The sequence below is a fragment of the Pinus tabuliformis genome, chromosome J (assembly GCF_031772625.1).
Source record: "Pinus tabuliformis cultivar Carrire ecotype Pingquan chromosome J, CPIR1, whole genome shotgun sequence".
Taxonomy (NCBI): domain Eukaryota; kingdom Viridiplantae; phylum Streptophyta; class Pinopsida; order Pinales; family Pinaceae; genus Pinus; species Pinus tabuliformis.
In genome coordinates this window covers 1025363509-1025388540 of record NC_142295.1, presented here as the reverse complement: position 1 = coordinate 1025388540, position 25032 = coordinate 1025363509, and the positions used below count along the sequence as shown (strand labels likewise).

The following is a 25032-nucleotide window of genomic DNA, read 5'->3' as shown; positions in this document are numbered from 1 at the left end:
AAGTTGGCTGCATCTGGAAAGAAAGGAATCTTCGTGGGTTATAGCGAAAATACTAAGGGTTATAGAATCTATGTGGCTAGTCAAAGGGAAATCGAGATTAGCCATGATGTCACCTTTGACGAAGATATTGCTCTTAGCAAAGTTGACAATCTTCCTACTCAAAGGGGATCTAAAGAAGTTGAAACCAGGGAACTGAGGAAAAGGAAGATGAGACGATGCCCGATGTGGAAGAACGTATGGATCCTATTGATCCCCCTTCGCAAGAGCCTTCCTCTTCTAAGAAAAGGCCTTCATGGCTTAGGGGGACACTTGATGATGCTGAAAGACACATTGCATCCAGAGGGACTTTTCGAGAAAGTAAGAAGTTGGCCAGGTATCAGGAATACTTGACCATCATGAGCACGATCATCCAAAATGAGCCTTCATCATTTGCAGAGGCTGTCAAGCATCAAGTATGGAAGGATGCTATGACTAAGGAATATGAGTCCATCATGAAAAACGATGTCTGGGATGTGGTCCCCAGACCCCAGGACAAAGCAGTTGTCACTTCGAAATGGCTTTACAAGATAAAGCATGCAGTTGATGGAAGTGCTGAAAAGTATAAGGCTCGTTTTGTCGCTCGTGGCTTCTCTCAGAAGGAAGGTATAGACTATGACGAGATATTTGCACCTATTGCCCGATATACCACCATCCGCTCGATCATAGCCCTTGCTGCTTTGCAAGGATGGAACCTACATCAGATGGATGTCAAGACCGCGTTCTTGCATGGTTCGATCAAAGAGGAAGTCTATGTGGAACAACCCGAAGGATTTGAGATTCATGATCGGGAATCTCACGTGTGCAGGTTGAAGAAAGCCCTCTATGGGTTGAAGCAGGCACCCCGAGCGTGGTATGAGAGGATCGATAGCTACCTGATGAAGCTGGGATTCACTAGGAGTGAAGCCGACCCTAACCTTTACTTTAAGGTTGAAGATGACAAATCTCTCATATTGGTGTTGTACGTTGACGACCTCTTTCTAACGCTTCTAAGTTTGAGATGAAGGACCTAGGACTGATGCATTATTTCCTAGGACTGGAAGCCTGGCAGAAACCAGGGGAGATTTTCCTATCTCAACGAAAATATGTGGTGAAGATATTGGAAAGGTCCGGTATGGTAGATTGCAAGCCCGTGACTACCTCAATGGAGCTTGACTTCAAGAAGTTAAGCGGTAGTGCTACCGGACCTGTTTTACAAAATGCTACCGAGTATCATCAACTCATCGGAGCATTGATGTTCTTGGTGAACTCCCGTCCGGATATATGCTTTGCAGTCAACACGTTGAGTCAACATATGGTTGAGCCTCACAACACATTGGATTGGTGCCAAGAATCTGTTGAGATATCTTCGTGGCATAATCACACATGGTTTGAGATACACTGCTGGAGATGTGAGACTACATGGATATATCAATGCTGATTGGGCAAGCAGTATGGTGGACCGAAAGAGCATTTCCAGGTGCTGTTTCTCTTTGTGATCTGTCTCGATATCCTAGATGAGCAGGGAGCAGAAGTCGGTGGCTTTGAGCATTGCTGAGGTAGAATACATTGCTGCTAGTATGGCCTCTTGTGAGGCAGTCTGGTTGCAGAAGCTCTTTAGTGAGCTGTTTGGATTCACATTGGATACTACCATGATCCTGTGTGACAACCAGAGCGGGATTCGTTTATCAGAGAATCCCGTATTTCATGATTGCTCTAAGCACATCGATATCAGGTACCACTATATCCGGGTTATGGTACATTGGGGAGAAATAAGGCTCCAACATATTGGTACAGATGAACAGGGCGCCGACATTTTGACGAAGCCCCTAGGAAAGGTCAAATTCTTGACTTTTCGAGAACAACTTGGTGTCGTTGAGAGACCCTCTTATGACGGTCGTGTATCATGCATATATTGAGCTCTGGGAGCTCCAGGGGGTCGCGAGGTACTTCTTGGAGTGACATGCGTTCACAGGGCGACTCACCATCCCCTGGTGGTGCACTATGTACAGGGTGAAAGATTCAACCTTCCCCTGTGACACCCCGTGGCGACTGTGGGATAGGATGATTAGTTCTCCTGTGGTCCAGGAAGATTAGTTCTCCCATGGTGACTGTGGGCCAGGATGATTAGTTCTCCTGTGGCGACTGTTGGACAGGATGATTCGTTCTCCTGTGGACAGGATGATTAGTTCTCCTGTCGAGGCATCCTACCCATGCAGTGTGGGACTCATGGGAAGTACCTCTCATCTGATCAATGAGTAGGGAAATGGGGTTAGGGACCATTAGTAGTACTATCTATGGATGCATCGTTGTATCTACTGTACTCCCTATGCTAGGATGACCTCCATTGATTTGGGATCAGTGAGAGTGGTTGACACATTCTAAGACTGACTTCGGATCAGTGGAGGATGGTATGATACATCCTCGATCATCTCTTCTTCTTCATATTTCAACAGAGCAGAGCCGGGTAGTGCATTTGATGGCTGGAACCATTGTTTTAAAAAACGGCCGTTTCGATACCGAAACGGCCGAGTTGATCCGAGCCGATACCCTCAGCCATGACTCGGCCTTTGAAACAGTACGTTTGGCCGAGTCAGCCATGACTCGGCCAACTCGGCCGTTTCTGTTATGACTCGGCCGAGTCACAAAAAGGCAGCCCAGAACACGTTAAACATCAATTTAATATTTTTTTAATGGATTTTTAAGGTGATTTCTGATTGGTTTGGATTCCAAGGTGTTATATGAATTTGATAAATGTCATTTGGGGTCCATTCCCCCTCCCAAACCCTATTTAACACACTCAAATGCTCTCTACTATTGATATGCTATTCAAATTTCATGGTAATGTTAAATTCTTAAAGTAAAAGTGACATTCTCCTTAATCTTCATTTTCATCCTTTTACTTAAATTTTTAACATTACCATGAAATGACTCAGGATGTTTGAGAGTGGTTTCGGCCTCATTGGATTTCATATGGAGAAAGTAGAATTTTAGATTTCATTCAAAATCCAGCAGACTTATCAGTTTTTTAGGATTTCAGGATTGGAGGATTGCATTGTTTCCATTGAATTTTGTCATGTATTAGGGTATGGAACTCTTATTTAATCAAGAGCACCAATCCCTCTATGTACCTTGATGTTAGTGACATTGGTTGTCGAACTCCTCTGGGATTCGCTCCCAAACCAGGAGCTTCTGAAAATGTCGCTCCCGCTCCCATTTTCACTCTTGCTCCCAAGTAACACAAAGAAGAGAAACTGTTTGGATCAAAAACGGTTAAATGATCTAGTTTATGTCCAATACAACCTCCGGCTCAGATGAAACCATTTGCTGAACAAAAGACCTGATTCAGATCCCATTGTGTTGGAAGACATTGATCCAACATGAGATTGGGTAGTGGAGAGTCGTCCAGCAGAGTTTGATATTGATGAGGATCTTGATTTAGATTTAGATATCGAGGATTCGAGACATCAATTGAACTTGAACATGCTGTTCAGTTGAATGTAGATCCCAATCCACCATCCTCAGTGTCACAGCCAGCAAGGACTCCAGTTGTAGGTGTGTTTGGAAACATGAATGAAAATCTCTAAAATTATGTTTAAAATCTTTAAAATTATGTTTTTTTATAAAAAAAATAAATATTTAATGTATTTTTTACAATGACCGAGTCATTGAAATCGAGCCGGCCGAGTCATTACCGTTTCGGAGTCACAGAGTCGGAGTCGATCCTCGGCCGAGTTGGAGTCGGAGTCGGAGTCTTAAAACATTGGCTGGAACAGTACTGACGGTCAGACATATTAGCAGATGGAGTTCTCCCTAGTTGAGAGGGAGTGTTAAAATTGGCAACTAGGGCCAAACTCCATGTGGGTCATCTTATTTATGGCAGCTGATATTTTTGCTAGATTCCTCTTGTCAAGGACTCAAGAGGTGTAGGATTGATCTAAAGATCATCTGATTCCGACAAGTATTTATGGAGATATGAATTTATTTTTTTGGTAGGTAAGCACCCACAGGGGATTTGAACCAGTGAGCTATCGCAAGGAGTGCCTTAACAGTGCACCCAATCACCGTCAATCCAAAGCCCTGTGGGCCAATATGAATTTTGATTGTATTTACTTGACAAATTGTCAAGGTCGACCAACAGCTAAATGTGTGGCACACATGCCCAGCAAATCATATAAGTACAGGTGAGGTTGATTCATTATCAACTCATCTCATCTCACTCATTCTTCTCTCTCTTCCCTTAGCTTTGGGTTACACAAGGAGCAGCTCACACGTGGGAAGGAGGATGCAATAGGGCAAGGAAGACGTAGAAGCTGCAGGTCATCTCTTTGACCAGCGTTGACCAAGCGTTGACCATTCAAGAGTGCAGTTTTGGTGTGGCTGCCTCTCCTAGGCAGGCCGCAGATTTTGGCATGCAAACCGAGGCAATCTGACCTCTAGTTTGACCAACGTTGACTGCCCTAGTTTGGGGCAGCAGGTTGACTTCAGTCAACAACAGTTTGATTGTGTTTTTGGGGCTGTTTATGGGCTGCTTCTTCAGGCTGTTCGAGGACTAGATGACTGGGAAATTGACCAAGCATATTGGAGGTCAATTTCATCTCGTTTGACTAAGTTTGACTTTGTTGATCTAGGGTTTGCTGCTGCTGATATAAAATTACAGAATTATGATTTTGTACTATTTCTCTCTGCTGAACTATTAAAGATAAAAGAAGATTTGATCAAAGGGTTTCCTCGCATTAGGGTTTGTCCCTTGCTAGCCACCACATCTTGTGTCTCTCGTCTTGGCCTTTTTTTGTCGATCGTTTAATGTTCTATCTGCACTTTACTTAATGTATATGTGATTACTAATCATTGGCTAACAAGAAGAAAAGAAGTAAACTTCTCTAAGCATAGAACATACCATAATTTATCAGCTCCAACATTTTGATGTGACATGGTCCAACATTAAAATAATAATTTTCGCATGTTCAAATTAAATTCTTCCAAGGGCTAGTAGGGACTTCTTAGGGTGAGGAAAGCTTCCCAAAGGAGGGAATTTCTCCTTGAGCTGCCAAATTTCAACATAAAGTATCAAAATTTTAATTATATAATAGAAAGTAGGCATTTAGAAGATAAAACATTCCAATAACTTGTCTAGCAAGTTAGCAATTGTCAACATGACCAAATAATAATGCTTACGAAATTGTCCACTTGGCCCCACCGCCACTTTATCCCCCCTTTCTCTAAACTCACCCTTAACTCACCCTAGGCCCCACTTAAACCACAAGTTAAGCAAAAGAAAAAAAGAGCCTCGTGGAGCTTTGCGTGTTCTTTTCAGAATTGGGTGGAAACTGTGATGGAACCATTCCGAAATCGTGGGGTGGCCCGTGGAACCATAGACAGAACCGTCATGGTTTCCATAGCTCCAAGAACTGTGATTTTCCAAGCAAAGTGTGGTTTTGAAATTTGGGTGCGTGGTTTTGTTTGTGGTATAGGGTTCCGACTTCTGATCTGTTTGGGGGGGGGTGGTGATGCTTCTTGCAACATTGGTCCTACCCTTCTAATCAGTCCAACCATCGAACATAACAGTGCATCTAGTGTGTTCCCATGATGCCTTCAACTCCTCCAATCTAGCAGTGTAAACAACCTTTTCATTTTGAAGAATAGGCCCCCAACTCATCATAGGACGGGGCTATGTACCTTGGGCCAATAATATCAACAACATCAAACATAGGATGGTAGAATGGATTGTTCTTGGCAATGTTGAAATGAATGTCATTCCATAGAAACCACCTACCCACCAGCGTGTCAGTTTTTTCCTTTTCCTTTCTTTTTTTTAAGTGTTGACCTAATAGAAGGTTGTGCACCTGGTGTGGTTCCAGGAACAAAAAATGATGAGGCAGCTGAGGGGTTGGGCACTGTGGATGTGGAAGGTGACGCTGAAGAAGCACTCTCACTTGTCCCCACTCCTCCCCTTGCAATTTGACTTCTCATAGCTGCCCTATTATCTTTGGCTTCATCTTTATCTTGCAATGATTTGATGGCCTTACGAATGATTTCTAGACTTGCATTTGGGAAAAGTTCTATATTTTGTCTTAGAATTTTCTCCAGGGGGTATTTCAATTGGTTGATGCCCCCTAGCATATGCTTCCCACACAACTTGCAATTCAAAATGTCTACCGAAGCCCCCCTCAGGTTCACCATATTTCCACATATGGTCCAAATGCTTCAGCATTTTTTCTTCAATGTAATGATTGAACTTTGAACATAAGGAGCAATTTTTTTGTTGTTGGAAAAAAAATTAAAAACTAGCATCTATAAAAATTGAATGAAGATTCAAAATATAAAGCATTTGAAAAATAAATTTTAAATATTAAAATTTAGTAGTTTACCTCACTATAGATCTACAGTCCTAAAGTAATTTGAGGAAGGAAAACCCTCTTCACTGAAGGACATTGGGCACCGTTGGGAAAGCTTCTCCACTAAAATAAACGTGTATGGCTGAAAAAACACTCATATCTCCCTAGCAATTTGTTAATTTTAAGTTAACATGTTCTTTCCTTAGGTTAGTTACTTCATTAGCCCATTATCAATTCTATTTGACCATAAGCAATCACTTTAACATCACCATATGACAGTAGCTAACGAAAGAACATTAAATGTAATTGCAGAAGACAAGCCAAGACAAGGGAACACAATGATATGGCTCAAGCCAGGGAAAAATCCCAAAATGGGGAAAACCCTTGATCAATTCTTCTTCTTATTATTATCATATGATCAGCAGAGCGAGAGAGTACAATAATATGAATCAAAATAGCCTTGCCAAAACTCTGTTCTGTAAGGTCGGCAGAGCTTACAGCCTTGTTAGGGTTCTGAGAAGTTACTGATCATCCTTCTCAATGAGCTGCTCCCATAGCTGACCTCTTCCAGGCATCCAAGAAGTTACTGATCATCCTTCTCACTGAGCTGATCCCATAGCTGACCTCTTCCAGGCATCCAACAATGAACAAGGACTTGAGGCTTCTTGTTGAGGCACACTACAGCTGCTCAGAATGAACAGAATCATGAAACTGCCTACAAACAAGAGTAATGACCACTGATTTTACTGCAGCCTTCTTTCCTTGACAGCGGCTGAGGAAGAGGACTTAAATTAGGCTATTAAGACTCTCCACAAATGCTTCCAACAGTGGACTGCTGTAGTAGCATTTCCAGCGGCCCAACTCATGACCTTGGCCTCTTGCCAGCTGCTCAGAACCAACAGAATCTTGAAACTGCCTACAAACAAGAGTAATGACCTCTGATTTTACTGTGGCCTTCTCTCCTTGACAGCGGCTGAGGAAGAGGACTTAAATTAGGCTATTAAGGCTCTCCACAAGTGCATCCAACCAACTGATGTAGCTCTGTATAAGAACACATGAAAATAGACCTCAAACTCACCTTCAGTCTATCGGCCTGTTCTGATAAGAAAGCCGCACTTAATCACAGTAGAAGCAGCCCTAAATAACCCTAGGCCTGCGGCTTCTTTTTACAACAAATCTGCACCCAAGATTATGCTCGCCCTCCTTGCCTCAAGCTGCCTCTAGCTCGGTCCTGAAGTTGATGACAAATGAGCCACAGATAAGTCCAGAGTTTCTCCATACTGACCTTGGCCTCCTGCCTGAGGAGTTCTGCCCAAAAGAAATTCCTTAGTAACGTTCGCTGGATATCTTCTTCTTCTGCGGCTATTGCAGAGAGAATAATGAGATATGGATGTGTGAAATGAGGTTGAGGGCACCTCAATAAATACTAGTCGATGGGGTTGAAGAGACGTGTCTTTTGGACTTATTGAGCTGACTTAGAGATAAGGCCAACCTTGATAATTTAAATTCAAAATCCCACTTCTACTTGTCCAAATTTGATGATCTTTAGATTGATTTTGGTCCTCTCGAAAAGAGGAATACAATGCTGCAATTATGTTTCCCAAAGGAGCTGTCCAAAGTGGAATTGTCCCTAGTTGCCAATTTTAACACAATTCCATGAGAAAAAAGCAGTTATTGAAAACCCCATAGAAACTAGAAAAAAACAGGAGAAAAAGGGGTGAAATCGCTGCCGATACCTGCAAGCCTGCGGCCCATATTGTCCCTTTTCAATTCGGCTATCCATTGAAAAGTTCTTATGCTCAAGTCTAGATGCTGCCTCTGTACCAAAGAACATAACTTGGTTGGGGGATCCATGTATAGTGCATTTGGTAATAACAAGTGTTACTTCAAGCATTTGTTTACCTTCCTTGCAACTTCCAAAAGATATTACATTTATTCACAATCCGCTCTGTCTTGGCATCCTACGCAATATCCTGCTAAAAATTAGCAGGATACAACAGGATAGTTTCAAGTTTCAACATTTAACTTCAGTATGTTAATGGGCATGATTAGCATGGAATTTGGAATATGTTCCATGGCCTTAAACAATATAGCATAGTGTATTTTAATTCATGTCAAATAATTAAGGACTTTTCCTCCTTCAGGAAGAACTGTTAAGAGTACTTGAATCATTTTAGTAATAACTGGTTACAAGATATGTGTTTCAGATCTGGCACATCTTTTACCAATTTAGAGATACTAGCTGGAAATAATTGACATGGACTTGAATGGCTCATGTTTCTGTTTGAAAACCTATGCAGGCTTAGATGTTTTTATTTTTGTGTTATTATTTCTTCTATACTAAATATTATATTTGTTCTGTTTGGTGTAGGTTCTTGGGCGCAATGGCTATGATGGTGCAGCAGCAGATATCTGGTCTTGTGGAGTAATACTTTATGTGTTAATGGCGGGATATCTTCCATTTGATGAGGCTGATCTTACGAGCCTATATAGAAAGGTATGTACTGATTCATAATGTTGTCTAAAGTCTGGACTCTATCTTAATGATAGTAAGATTAAAGAGAATAGCCTGTTAGTGATTGAGTGTTCCAAGAACTTTCCTTTGGGACGTGTGCTTGGTCTTTCACTTTGTTCAAGTGTTGTGATTAAAAGGGTTCAGCTTTTTAGCTAACTTATCTACAAGATGAGTATTTATAATTGTTGCAACCATATTTCAATGCTTTGAATTGTGTAGAGACTCCCAACTTCCAAGGGATGAGATATTTTATTATATTTTCAAAGGGACCTGTACTATTAATTTTACACATTGTTGTATGGGCAAATGTTGTAGATCAACGCGGCAGACTTTTCTTGCCCAAACTGGTTCTCTGCTGATGCTCGGTCCCTAATATCTAGAATTCTTGATCCAGATCCCCAGACAGTAAGTTTTGTTCTTATGTTGGATATTTTCCTGATTAAGTCATTGTTTTGTTTTTTTTCTTATATCCATGTATTTGTGCCCTTCTATGATTGTTTCAATGAGTACAGTGTTACTGATTTGTTACAGCGCATAAAAATCAGAGAAATCCGGGCAAATGAGTGGTTTAAGAAGAATTATATACCAGTGAAACTTTATGAAGATGAAAACATCAACCTGGATGATGTACTTGCAGTTTTTAATGATGCAGAGGTTGGTAAACACTGTTTTTGTTGTTGATTTAGGCTTCTGTACAAAACTTTACATGTTGGATAGCTTACTTGGGCTCTTTTTGTGAAATACTGTTCATAGAAAGCTAAGTTGCCATGCTATGAGGGATGTATCCATGTTGTAAAAATCACCCAGGACTTGTACCTGGCCTCATTGGCACTCACTTGGGGGATTTTGAACCCAAGTCTCAGTGTTAATACAAGTCCAATCAACTTGTTGATTGCTGCCAGACTTTACTCCTGTCGGCTACTTTGGGCTGTTTGAGTTTGGTTATAACTTATTGCTGATATTCTGCTGAGGGAAGCTAATGAAATTAATAGTAGTACACATTGTTAAATCTAGATTAAAGAGCCCTGTTTATGATTAGAACATAATGGATGTTGATTGTCAAATTTGAGCTTATTCCATCGTAGAGCACTGTGGTTGCTTCCTTGTGCCAGGGTCCAGTCTAAGCAAACTGCTTTGTGTTTTGAAGCATTGGAAAAATATATTTCGTTAGATATGATATGATCCTAATATGCTGGAGATATGTTGAAGGAATATTTGTTTGTCAATGATTTAAGTTTTGCATGCTCAAGTTCCAAAGCAAATTAGTGGATTTCATTCACAGCTACAAGTCTTACTGCTATTCCATCTGTGTCATACTTGGGGAGGAATGAACTGGTATTTGAGATTTTGCAGGAGCAATATGTAAGTGAGCAAATAGAGGAAAAAGACACAGGTCCATTGATGATGAATGCATTCGAGTTGATAACATTATCCCAAGGGCTTAATTTGTCAGCATTGTTTGACAGGCGACAGGTGTGATTCTTAAACCTTCGTTTACTTTTGTTCCCATTTTTCTTGTTTTATCGGGACAATACACTTGCTAGATAGAAAGATGTTTATGCAAGTATGCAATGACCAATTGCAAGTATAGCATTTGTAAACATTCTAGTAAACTGGTCTGCATATATACAAATTGTAAATTGTAAATTGTTTATTTTTTATTGTAGTATGGCTCTACAAACAATACAAAAATTCCGTGCTATTATAGGATTTATTATATAAGCTGCTCTTATTACATGCTTTTAAAAGTCGTTCTGAATCTGTATGTTGGCCCTTGGATTATTCATGTCAGACTACTGTTCATGTTAGATACAGGATTTTTTTTAAACCAGAAAGAGTAGTATATTTATATATAAATCACGCCTGTTTGCGTTCAAAATATGGATTTTACATCAAATTCTTTTAGCCTGCTAAGGGCTTCTGAAAATTCATTTGTTCCCCATCCCTTCCCTGAGAAATTTCCCCATAATTCCAACAAAAATATCCCATAACTGGTAGCCTGTGGCTATACATTCTACAATACTGATATAGTAAATATTCACATGTATAGTTTGCCATAAAAAGCATTTTTAAACTGAGAGAGAACAATTTACTCCTTCATCGATGCTGCACTGTTAAAACTTAAGATCGAGTCCAGTATATTCTTCTTCAGTCCTCGGGCTGTTCTCTTCCATTTTGAGCTTCAGATGCTCAATTTGTTGTCTCAGTGTGTCCACCTCGTCCTCCAGTTGTCGGATGCGCTTCTTTTCGAGCTGTTGCTCTTGCATAACCAGTGCCTCCTTTTGCTGTTGATGGATACACCTCTGCAAAATAGCTAGACCCTCCTTGAATTCCAAATGCTCTTGCACACAGTCCTTACAGGTATGCATATTGCTGCCACCTTCCCGAGCTCTGCCCTCCCTTGCCCCCCTGTCCTAGGTCGGCGACGGCCCCAACAATCGGACAGAGATCCTTCCTCCATCGAGTTACTTTGCATGCTCATTTTCTCCACTAGGGAGCTACCAGAGTGCCTAATTTCCAAGATACCGCGGACCCCCACTCAGGATTGTTCGAGGCAATCAACCCAAAGCCCTTGTTATGCTGCCCAAACTCCCCCCCAACTCAGCTTATTATCACCCAGCTTTCCAGCGCTTGGCATACCAACACGTAGCTTGTAAGCACCCAACTTCCCCTTGCGACTACATACACCACCAGAGACCACCCTTATGGCCAACACCCTGGCCTGAAACCCCCATCAATTGCTCAATGACCCCAGCCTCAGCTGCTGGGCCTTCACAGAGACCACTTGAGCATAAATTAACCAGAAACCATGACAAAAGATCAAACCGTTACCCCATTTATAGAAGGTGCAGGTCTGGATTTTGATGCAGGACTGGAAGTTGGTACTCATGAAGCTGAGATCCCAATGCTCCACCATAATTTCCCATCTTTTCACTTCGTCCTTCATCCTTACCCACACCTTCCTCCCACGCATGGTCTGAGCAATTCGAAGCAGAGGGATTAAATGTTTCTCATGCTCTCCCATTATCTTACCTTCTCCTGTGCTGGATTGTCGACCATTGCAACAGTTTCTATGCCGTGGGGGCTGGGTTCTCATGCTGTGAGACCTCCTGGAACCATGTGTAGTACATATGTGATGGGAGCAACCACGTTGTTGCAGCGAGGCGAGCTTATCAATGCCGCGATGCTGGAAGATGGGTCGGGCCGAGTAAAGGCCGATGAGACAAGGACTGAGGAGTGGGAGATGAAATGGAATGGAGAACGGAGGCATATCATAATGGAATGGAGGAATAACGAAATGGAATGGAGGCTTATCGGAATGGGATGGAGAAGGGTGTCGTGGGTTAGGGAGGAGAAGAGAAATGGGAGATGAGGGGAGGAGGAGAAGACCCGAAGTTTTCCATATTGCTTTGATTTCCTAATCTCTTGGTCAAGCCAAGAGTGCCTACCCTAGTCCAATGATTGAAAACCTTGATCATGATTAGGGAATGTATAGTGTTTCCTCTATCTCATTCACTATACTTCTTTTTGCATTCAATTGGCAGGCTAAATTTTCTTGCTTATCTGCTTCCTGGTTATTCCCTCTTAGGATGTGAAAGAATGACACCAGATCAAAGAGAGGAATCTTACCATGGGATTTATGAATGATTTGATTTAGATTCATGTTGTTTGCTGATGAATTATATTTCATATGTTTTATATTCAACGTTGAGTCTCCTAAGACTTGGATCTTTCTGATGCCCTTTTTTTGAGCCAATGAAAGTCTTAGAAACAAACCATAAGCCTCAACTTGATTGTTTGTCTTCCTACCCAGGCCCTAAGCATATTTGTCTTTGATGTTTCCTTCAGGTTTGATGAGAATCCCATCCCCTCCTGGAGGGAGGTGACATCTGGTCTTTCCTTTTGGATTAGGGATTTCACTTCCATTATTCTTTTATTGATCCCAGTCCCCTACAGTTCTAGGAGATTTGATTATTCATTAATCACTTTTTTGTATTTCTCGCCCCCTTACTTGGGCCTGTATTATTTCCTTCCCCCCTCCTTTATTCCCTGCTCCTGCTAGTTGACGAGGGATGTGTGTTGGACTCCGAACTCTTTGTCTTTTTCGGTTTTTTCCCTCCTTACTTGTTTGCCTTTCTTCCTGCTTTTTTCCCTTTTCTTTTTGGCTTCTTTGTCCTTGTACTTTCTGGTTCCTCATTTGCAGAACTCTGCTGCGCAGATGGCCCAGGACCTTCCTTTGATGTAAGGAAACCATCATCGTCCTCATCCTCTTCCGAGGATTCTTCAGAGCTACTGTCAGTGTTCGGGCTAGAGCTTGCAACCTTATGGCTTTTCGGGGCTAGAGCCTATGGGGTTGATAGAGAGGCTAGGACCTCCTGAGAGGAGGAAGTGGGGGAGGGGATGGAACTTTCAGCTCCAGGGGTAGAGCCCAAAACCCTAAAGTGAATCTCTGATACAAGACTGGAACCCCCAACCACTGGGTGCCTTAGGGAGGGGATTGAACAGGGACAATATCCTTGGAGACTAGAATGGAGCATGGGGTTTCCTCGTTGAGCAAATGCTTTGAGTGCTTCTTTCTTTTAACTTGCTGCCAATGCTCTTTAGGATCCCTTGACTGATTGTCCGAGACATCCAAACTTTTTGGGTAGCCTTAGCAAAGTGCCCATACTCATGGCACAACTTGCATTTAAAAGGCAGTTGGTCATAGTCAACTTCCTGCATATGCGTCCAACTATCCATACATAGATTGACAACTGCTAGGAGGCCTTTCTCTAGGTCCACTTCCACATAGATCCTAGCACAAGAGAAGAGGCCATCTTTTGGCTCCGAAAAATCAATGTCCTTCCCCCAGGGAGTTCCCTATGAGCCTGAAAGCTGCATCATTCCAACATTGAAGGGGGAGGTAAGGCAACTTCACTCAGACAGGAACCAAGGATGGAACATCACATTTTGGATTGAAGCTAGGACTCCATTGATCCAAATACAACCCCTGGGCCCCCATAAAGTATGGACCACTCCTGAACACTAAATCTCTATCCAACCTATTCTCAAAGTAAAAATTATAAAATCCTTTGCCACAGAAGGAGGAGATTACCTCTCCTTTAATAAGAGGCTTCCATTTCTTCTCAATCCAGGCTTTAACTGTCCTAGGGGACAGCCAAAGGCCCATAAACTGGCCAATAAGACCCTTGTCTGCAAGTCACAGGGCTCAAGAGTGGGCCTGAGGGGTGCATATCTCTATCTTGGGGATCTTCTCTGCTCTCTTCACAAAATTTGACTTGCCCTGCCTATTGAACTTCACAGCCGGTGCAACCGAAACGTTGAAGGCCATAATTTCTGTGAGCAGAGGCGCCGCCGGGCAGGCTTCGCCATTGAGGAGGCCAACCCAACCCATGAGGAGCAAGAATGAGCCTCGTGAAGACTTCAACAGACAGACAAATTCCCCGTAAAAAGAACAAAACTCCCCACCCGATGAACAAAACGAGAGCTAGGCAAGAGGGGCTGTAGCCCGAGCAAGAGGGACCTGTAGAGGGAGCCCGAGCGGTCCACTGCAACTCCAAAGCTTCACACCATTGCTAGGTCACAGCTATCTGGTGTATATATTTTAGCCACTTGTACACCTTCTAACATTGATAAGGGTCCTTTTTGCTAAAAGTTACAGAATTGATAACTGCTATGCATATTATTGTTTTAACGTACCCTTTGTGATAGGTTCCACCAGTGAGTGAGATCAAGCAATTAAAGAAATAAACACATTGCATATTAGCTACAAAGAACTACTTATCCATGATAATTTTGGTGTTGCAACATATTTTTTGATTTTGTTGCTGGAATGCCTGAGGGCACGTGAATATGTCATTTCTTATGTTTCTTCAAGTTTATCCATTATTTTTTCTTGTGCATGGCCAGCTTTTCTAATCCTCAATTTTGCAATCTAAATGTAGTCATCTCCTCTAATAGTTGTCATAAAGAAGTAAATATGCTGCTGAAGGATGAGACTATGTAGCTGTGTTGATAATGTTTTGAGTCCTCCCTCTTCTATAGCATTAGAGATTTCCCTTTGTTCCCAAAGCTTATTTTAATTTGGGCACCTGTTTTCTATTAGTAATTTTATTTATAGAAAAACAGACAATCCTTCAAGCTTCATTCTGAAGAAAAAATAGGTACTTCTAAATATTAGGATTTCCATTAGCATAATCTTTATTTCCCTTGATAAATATAATTGTAAAATCTGTTCTAAGTTCTTTAACATAACCTGCTACTTAATGTTGTGGGCTTTCCATTTCCAATGTATAATATTTTGTCCAGAGTGTCTTACAGGATTCTGCCTGTCTTCTGGTTTTAGATGACTGATTATAAACGGAAAAAAAATTTGTCCCCTTCCGATAATATTTTGTCACATAACATGTGAGGTTTTTAATCTGTTGAAGTGCCCATACAACACTTTTGATTAGTTGATATAAGATTTGGTCAGTATCTTTGAGTCTGAAGTTGAACCTTCCTGCCATGAGTTGTTGACGCATGGGTTTATTGTAATCAGTAATTTGGGATATTGTATCATCCCGAGTATCTTTTATTTTTTGATATGGGTCGTGGCCCTTAATGCAAATAAAACTGACAGGGTATAGTGGTTCTCGTTAGATAAGGCTGTGTTTTCTCTTGTTCTGGAATTACCACTTGTTATCTGTGAAATTGAGCACATCAGTTCTTATCATTATAAGACGGCATTTCCTTGAGAATTTACTGATTGGAGAATTAGGTTTCTATTAACAAAAGAATGGATTTGTTTTTCTCTCTGGTTTCATCTTATAAAGGCTTTGCCAATATTTATATGAAAAGCATCGTGTAACAGTGTAGTGCCCTTAGCACAATAACCACGAAACTGAAACAAAAGTTCAGACAAGTCTGTAAATGATCCTTTTGGTTCATGATCCTAAGTATGCAAATGAAATCCTTATTACAACAGGCACATCCAATTCCTCAAGCATGTAACAATCAGCGTATGTAATCAAGGCTGGTTATATAATACTATCTAATATCTATATTTGTATATATGTGTCTCTTTCTTGTTCCCTCTCTCTATCTCACCCTTCAAACATACACACTCTCCCTCCATATCTATCTCTCTCCCCCCCTCTCTCTACCCCTTTTCTGTCTCTCTCTCTCTTCCCTCCCTCTCTTCTTTCTCCCTCACTCTCTCTCCATGTCTCTCTATCTCACCCTTCAAACATACACACTCTCCCTCCATATCTATCTCTCTCTCCCCCCTCTCTCTACCCCTTTTCTGTCTCTCTCTCTCTTCCCTCCCTCTCTCCTTTCTCCCTCACTCTCTCTCCATGTCTCCCTTGTCACTCCCTCTCGCTCCACCTTTATCCCTCTATGTCTTTTTTTTCCCTCCCTCTCTCACCCCCTCCAAATCCATCTCTCTCTCTCTCACCTTTCCCTGCGCTCTCCATTGATTGAGTGAAATATTTTGTCAAACATATTGCTGGCAATTGCTTGCAAGTCTTATGTCTCAAGTTTAGAGAGATTTAGATTGATTCCATATTCAGACTTGTGTTAACACTGAGTATCACCAGCTCTTTCTTCATTCATACCCAACCATTTCCGAGTTATTTAATGAATATAATTTTCTTGGATGATAAGTTGTCAAACACTTGTGCAAACATTTATAGAAGAATTTTGACACAACTACCTACAAAAAATTAGGGTATAAGATTCTTAGATATTTTTCTTAGAAACTTAGAATTTTTTTGGAGGTTATAGGCAAAAACCTCCACAGGGTAATCAGTGCTTCTCGAAATATTTCACGGAATTGAGCTTTGAAAACCTCACAGATGGACTCAAAGTGGGGGTTACAGGTTCAAATGGTATAGATGCCCCCTGAAGTTGGGTATAAAACCAAAGTAAAACGCCCTTAATCCTTTTTATTTTATTAAGTTACACCAACACACAGGTTGCTAAATCTAATTGCATCAGAGTGCTTACAGGCCAAAACCACATAATCAGATTGATAAAAAAATAAATTATACCACAATAAAAGACCCTTGTTTGCCTAGAATTACACAACTCATTCAAGCATTCTGTCAAACATTTGGCAGGCAACCCCAACCTTCAGCCATACATGGAGGAAAATAACCCAAATTTGTTTCATTTGCCATGGTAGTTGAATGGCTTCCTTATCCAATTCCATCATATATGTGCTGCAATGAAGATTTATAATTCATGTAAATATAATATCATTCATTCAGAGATTTATTTGCAAAAACTTTGCCACCAAACTCTAAGGTACCATTATGCATGGAAATATCATATCAAGATTTATAATGACTCGTGAACAATAATTTCCTACAGAGTCACTCCTAAATTCACAATTAAGTAAACAGTTTAGAATTCCTAACTTCTTTTAAAATTTTTCTCCAAATCACAGCCACGTTTACATTCAGGGATTCTGCCAAACACTTGGCAAACACCCTCTGATTCTGCATATGAAATTTAACTAAATATATGACATTCTTAATGATGAAAGAAGGCTGCAGTAGTTTAATTAAATGTAAAAATACCTAAGTTGCACGATACGGGGAAACACGTACGAGTTTCCAAAATGGGCACGAGTACGAAATGTGACCCCCCAAATTTTGGAAATGGGGAAACAAAATATATATATATATATATATATATATATATATATAGGACATTTAAGAAATATGTGCAATAATAAAGCATACATGATACATTATAATTCATCACAATGTCAATGCATAAATTATAGTCTCTAAATTTACATCACATTTACTCATGAATGATCACATAATGAAAATAGCAATATCCAAAATCAGCCAAGATAAATTTCAAATTTCTTGTCTCGTGCTTGATGTGGAGTCTCCTCTTGCATAGTTGAACAACCTTAGTGCTAGTTCCATGCCCTAGTGCCCTAGGTGCTCTTGATTATTGGGAATCTCCCTTGCATAGAGGGCTTGGTTCTCTTGATTAAATACAAGTCCCATACCCTAGTACATGACATTAAATGTAAAAATACCTAAGTTGCACGATAAGGGGAAACATGTACGAGTTTCCGAAACGGGCACCAATATGAAATGTGACCCCCCAAATTTTGGAAACGGGGAAACACACATATATATATATATATATAGGACATTTAAGAAATATGTGCAATAATAAAGCATACATGATACATTATAATTTATCACATTATGATTAAATTGTCCAATGTCAATGCATAAATTATAGTCTCTAAATTTACATCAAATTTACTCATGAATGATCACATAATGAAAATAGCAATATCCAATGTCTCGTGTGAGTCTCCTCCTGCATGTTGAACGACCTTAGTGCTCTTGATTAAATACAAGTTCCTTGCCCTAGTGCCCTAGGTGCTCTTATTATTGGGAATCTCCCTTGCATAGAGGGCTTGGTTCTCTTGATTAAATACAAGTCCCATACCCTAGTACATGACAAAATCTAATGGAAACATTGCAATCCCCACAATCTTGAAATCCTGAAATCTTGAAAAAATGACAAGTCTGCTGGATTTTGACTGAGATCTAAAATTCTACTTTCTCCATATGAAATCGAATGAGGGCTAAAAAACCACTCTCAAACATCTTGAGTTATTTCATGGTAACGTTAAGTAAAAGTGATGAGAATGTCACTTTACTTTAAGAATTTAAGATTACCATCATAGTTTTAAATACCGGTCGGTTAATTGCCAAGGCCGCGACGGACCCACATGGCGTCATTTAGGAAGCTTCTTGGGTGTTTTGGAGGGAAAGTAAGGCTTGTTTCCCTCCAAAAACACCCTCTCCAACCTTTTAAAAGGAGCTCACCCCCCTCATTTGCCTCACATATCTCATTTGGACTTTGGGTGAGTTCGATTGGGAGCATGGAGAGTGTTGATTTTTTGCTGGAGTAGTGGAACAGCAGAAAGTTTGAGCTAAGTAGTAGCCATCATGCCTCCAAAAGCTAAAGATACTGCATGGGCTCATTGTGATATGATTGATGGCAGAATGATCTGCAAATATTGCCAAAAATCTATTGCAAGAGGGGGTATTAACAGGTTCAAGCAACACTTGGCTGGGATAAGAGGCCATGTAAAGCCATGTGGAGCACCAAATGAAGTATAAAGGCATATTAGGGAAGAATACCTTCAAAAGTTTGAGACTCAAGTCACTGAACCAATAGAGAAGTTTGTGACTCAAGCAGTTGCAAAGTTTGGGAGTCGAGACTCAACCAACTGAGTTTGATCATGATGAGAAGTTTCAAGTGATAATGTTGATCACTAATATCATATATGTAGATTTGTAGTAGGCCAGTGGCCCTATAGTTTGTAGGATTTGTTTTTGAACTCTAGAGGCCATTTAGAGCCTCATTGATTTTGTCGCTGATATGTATTACACTTGGTACCATTTTGATATATTCACCTTTACATGGTATATATATGAGCAAACTTTGCATATTTTGTGTCTATTGGTTTGGAATCATGGTTTTAAATCTTAAAAATTGTTTTTTTCATTAAAAATTAATTATTTCATGTGTTTTTTTAAAACCGGTTCATTGAGATCTAACCAGTCCCAGTTTGACCGGTTCCGGTTTGAAACCTGGTTTATTAGGTGGACCAGTCCAGTTACCGGTTCCGGTTTTTAAAACTATGATTACCATGAACTGCATGTCAACACTTAGGCCATAGGCTTGAACATTAGCCTGCCTCACTCAATTTTTTTTATTTCCAATCTTCAATAGTTCCCTCTGTCACTCTTGAATTGGCAGGGAGCAAAAAAAAAAAAAAAATGAATAAAAATGCTGAAAAAGTCGCTTTATCGCTGAAACGTGGCTGTATGACCTGGAAGACTGTACTGGGCCACGTTTCCCCCACGTGAAACGTGGCATTACGGTGTGAAACACGTTTCCAGGCTGTACCAAACGCATTTCCGTGGTTCCGTACCGTTTCTGCCCAGAAACGGGCTCAGGCCCAGCATTTCCTGTAATGTAGAAAAATACCCAAAATACTCCAAAGGCTTTTTTCTGCATGTTGGGCATGCTACAATAAAGCTTGCTTCTACATTTTGCATTTGGTAAATACCAACAGATTCTTCAATGCGTTTTAAGGCCCATATTTATCCTTAAGAGGAATTTTAGCTAATACACGATAGAACTGTCATGCCAAGAGCCAGTTTAGCAACATTACATTATAAGGACCAAAACAACCAAAGCTATGGACGAATAAAATATTTATTAAGCAAATACATTATACATTATACTACAAAAACATCAGTTTCAGGCTTCAGCATTTGCTCCGGCCATCAACTTCTTGTCTTGACCCGAGCTGTGTGGGCTCATAACCAGTTTTAGACGCAATTTTAACATCCACAGGTAAACATCCATATTAGTATTATCCTATTCTTTCCAAGTCCCATGGTAAACATCCAGATTAGTATTACCCTATTCTTTCCAAATCCCATTTACCATCTGAGTTCAGCGTTTTGTTCTCTAGCAGGATTTTGGCAGCATTTACTGACATTCTAGGTGACACCCAAAGCTATGGATTCTTCCATTTATTATAGACCTAGTGAGGCTAGCTACCTCACCCTTTAATGCAACATTAAGCATTTTTCCTCTTCATTCTATTTTGTATAATAGTATAATCAAAAACCCACTCCAAGTAGTTAATTCTCCTTTTGATTAATTTATCTAGGGGGTCCCGACTCCTTTTAGGTTACGTTAGCTTAGTTCCACATCTAGATTCTAGAAGGATTTGCTACTGGGAAGTAAGGTCATCCCACCTCATTGCTTGCTCCCCAACCATAATCATCAGACATTCTTCAAAGAAAGGTTCCACACCTCTGTTGATGATTCACTGGTTATGGTCCACACCCATCTGTTGGCAAGGCTCACCCTATACTCTACACAAATATGCACCCATGCATATCAAATACATCAAAATATAAAATAACTGAATCAACTTCAAGTGATATGCCAGCTACAAGTCTGTAGTTTTGCAAGTGGTCTTTCGTAGTCTCTCAAGGTTTACTCAGAATAATTTGTAGCCCTGTACTAATCAAAATTAATTTCAATCATTTTTATATTCTATATGTTTCTTACTGTCAGAATCTCACCCTGGAGTTCCTCCAGACAGACATATGCATTTGTGTCATCCTTCAAAGGACCCATTAGCTTCCCCATTAAATCAAAAGAAATCATATTATAGCATATCCACATAGAGATTAGTTATAATTGAATATAATTTTGAATGCAATTCAATTGGTTTTAATCTTCTGTAGCATTTATTTGATTTCTGCAGCTTTCCTCTTATTCAGTCAACTCCACCTACAAATCTTGCAAGTTCTGTCAACCTATCTTAGTTCATACTTTGCTTAATAGCATTAGTAATCATCTATCAGCATATGATAAAATTATATCATCCAAATATCCAAGCTACCATTCATTAATCCATCATAGTAAGCAATCACATCATCATTATGTTACACAACTACCTACTCTTGGTAATTAGGAATACATGACATAAAAATCAACATAGAAACCATTCCACATATCACAAGTATAGATACCCACCACATCTATACAGTTAAAATCCATGAACACGTCAACAAATATATGGTTAATCTCCTTATTCTATGCCAAATAGAATTAAGCAAGGAGCATTACGGACAGTAGTGAATGTTGAAATATGCTTGCGGTAATTTTAACAAATTATTGTATTTGTATGGTCCAAAAGGTTGCTCAGACAAGTTTTTAAAAACTGTATTTTGTTTTTATTCAGACTCCTTTATTGTTTTTATTTTTGTAGGTTGCCTTGACATATGTAGTAGTTGAATTGACTGTTAAAGTCCGATGATTAATGAGTGAAATGGTTCTAACGCATGCTTGATGCAATTTCTATATTTATAGGATTATGTTAAGCGCCAAACACGGTTCATCTCTAGAAAACCGGCAAAAGTTATTATATCCAAGATGGAATCTGCTGCAGCATCTCTGGGCTTCAGGAATCAGACTCGCAATTACAAGGTAACATTATCTTCTTGAGATAGGTGATAAGAATGGTGGGAAATAACAGTGAAGGGAAATTGAATGTGAATTTACATGGTTACATATGTTAAGTGAGTTTCGTAACCTGTATGGATTTGCAGCTTAACAACATTACTTTTATTTTAAAATACGGATTTTTTCTTGTTATGTCTGTATTTGTGGTATTATTTATTGATCATTTATAACATGTTTCAGGGGACATTGATAAGAAAATAACGTCTATATAAAGACCTCTTTTGTTATGTGGCATGCATTTTGTATAATGGTCATTTTTACATATTATCACTTGATTATCAATTGGCAAGCAACCTGTGGATTATAGTATTATACGATATGGATTGCTGTAAGGAGATTTTTTGTTTGATAACTGGAGTAGAGGGACGCAGTTTCAGTTCAAATAACGTGGATTACATATCTTGGACTCGTCCTGGTTATTAATCTACTGATTTAAATGCACAACTAGGTGTCTACACAATAACATTCAGTGGAAGCAAATATACTGATCTCAATCACAATAACACAAACAGATTCTGCCCAATCAAATCAGTTCATCATTAACAATGACTTAGAACGAACTTGGGCTCTTGTCTTGGGATAATGGCCCAACTGAGCAAATACAAATGTCTTGGATCTGATCCAGCAGATCTGCCCTCGATTGTTGGTTGATCTCTTTGGCAGATCTGGATCTAGACTTCCTCTTGTACCTCCTTGGACCCAGCACTCTGGAGTATCACACTACTCCTAAGGGTAGTGCCACCGTATGGTGTGCCTTCTCCCTCTCCTTAGCATTGCTTTGATAACTTTACATTGAGCCAAATATGTAACCTTAATCCCCAAAGTGATTGACAGCTGAGATTAGATCTTGCTTCACTTGAGATCAATGGCTGAGATTAAAACAAAATCACTAAAGTAAATAACTTTACTTTTCCTCAGTAAAGTACCTGCCTGAGGTCTGTGGAGAAGTACCTATTCGAGCTACAAAAATCAACAGAATTGTTAGCTTTAAATAATTAAAAATGAATTTATCATCTCTTCTTTTACAAAATTCTGTCTTTACTTTGTAGATGAGACTGGAGGGGCTTACTTCAAACAAGACTGGACAAATTGCTGTTGCTTTAGAGGTAGTTTCTCATTTTACGTTGGTTTGTTATTCTTGCATGCATCCTACTGGATTGTCTTTTGGTGGCTAAATAAGTACTTTCTTTTATAGGTTTTTGAGGTTGCTCCTTCTGTTTTCATGGTTGAAGTGCGCAAGCTGTTGGTGACACTCTGGAATATCACAAGGTCTTCTGAGCATGATATCAAAGACAGTTTCTTCTATTTTTAATTTTGTTTTATTTTTCCAAATTGTATTTTTCACATAATGAATTCTAGGTATTTCTCTTTTTATATTGTGTTATTATGCAGTTCTACAAAAATTTCTGTGCCTATTTGGCGGACATCATTTGGAAGCCAGTTCGTGAGGCTGAAAAATCGGAACAGGGATGAGCACAGTCACTGAACAGTTCACAGGCATATAGTGTCAACAAAGATCTTGTAAGATTTCTGTAAATCTTCTGTTGATTTATAATGATAGTCTGGCAACACTCTGAAAGGAGCTTTTTCTATATCATTGGGTAGGTCAAGCATATCATCGTTTTGTGCTATTTTTGTACTAATAGGCATACTAGTAACACATCAAACATGAAAGCCAAGAGTATTGGCGGTGAAGGCGATTCTTCATCGTGGCTTTCCCTCCATGTAATGATTTTTCCCTTTGGAGACTGTCTGATGTACGGAGAGCTTTTAAATATTATATCCTGCGGAGTAAGCATGTAATAAGGCATTATCCCTGGAGAAGATCTGTTGTACCAGCCACAGAGCAGCAATGTAACTATCAGTCTTGTGAATTTTGTAACTATGACTATTTAATTGTTTATACTTAATTTGATGAGAAAAGAGCCTTGTTATATCCCCATTGGTAGACATTATTCTGCTGGATCATTTTTCTCTTTTGATCACGGTCTTGAGGTCACCTCATTGAATAAATTTTCTATCACAATAATCTTCTTTGGGTGATATTTCCTTGATGAAATTCTATTCAGTCGCACTGGATTAATTGAAATAAAACAGTTATCAACTATCGGTTCATTCATTTTTTTACAACATAGGTGGTAAAAAGAATAGGCAGGTTCTCCTCAAAATCCGAGTAATCAACTCTATAAATTTGGAAACAGACAAATTTCTTGAACTGAATTCTCTGTTCAAAAATCAGATAACCTGCAACTTCCCACAAAATACCAAAAGAAACCTAGATCCAGGACTCCAAAAAAAACTTACTTTAACTCCAAAATGATCCTGCCGTGTCCTGTAAAGTAGTCATTAATTTGCCAAATCTCTATTCATGATGATTTTAGTTGTAATCAGTAATGCCATTCTCAATCTCTTCCACATCTCATTTATACAAATTTAGATCTTTGCATGGGACCAGATCAAGGATTGAATAATTGTTACTAATCTAGACAAATATCGTGCAAAGCATTATTAGTATCCTTGAACTAAATATAAAGCCCAAAGGGTAAAGCTCAAACTTACAACCGACCATCCCTGGTTGTACAACTACCCTGGTAGAACCGACCATGCCTGGTTGTAGGTTGTACTAGCCGTCCTCACGATAAGTAATGGGAAAAGGGCTCTCCATTATATAGTGTTTTGAGAAACTTATATTAATCCAAATTTCATAATATTGGTTGATAATTTTTTTGCTTTGGGTAAACGTTCACAGGGATTTGAACTGGTGATCTTTTTCTTATGGAATGTCTTAATAAATTCCCATTCACTATCAATCCAAATCCAAAACCTAGGAGTATAATATTAATTAATATTAAATAGTATAATATTTTATTATTTCATGCTCAATATGATCAATAGCCCCAAGGGATTGCTCAATTGGTCGAGTTCCCGTTGCTAGGTACCTTGCCAATTAGGACACAAGGCCAAATCTCCTTGACGCCCTTGGGGTTAGGTCCGACCAGATTAGCTGACGGGTAGATCCCTTCGGGTGGATCTGCCCAGATTATTACCTGTGGATGTAGCGGCCACTCGGTCACTGTGAACTAC

The 25032-nt window shown here is 39.7% G+C and overlaps 1 protein-coding gene across 1 annotated transcript in view; it reads left to right on the top strand.

Annotated features, from left to right (window-relative positions):
* Positions 1-23725, top strand: part of LOC149230352 (CBL-interacting serine/threonine-protein kinase 24-like) — a 57807-nt gene extending 34082 nt beyond the window's left edge. The window contains 9 exon segments of the mRNA XM_089378950.1: positions 8725-8850; positions 9184-9273; positions 9400-9522; positions 10222-10341; positions 21796-21912; positions 22998-23054; positions 23144-23186; positions 23189-23217; positions 23341-23725. Coding sequence (XP_089235076.1) covers positions 8725-8850; positions 9184-9273; positions 9400-9522; positions 10222-10341; positions 21796-21912; positions 22998-23054; positions 23144-23186; positions 23189-23217; positions 23341-23421 — 786 coding nt within the window. The 3' untranslated portion in view covers positions 23422-23725.
* Positions 23726-25032: the final 1307 nt, after the last annotated feature.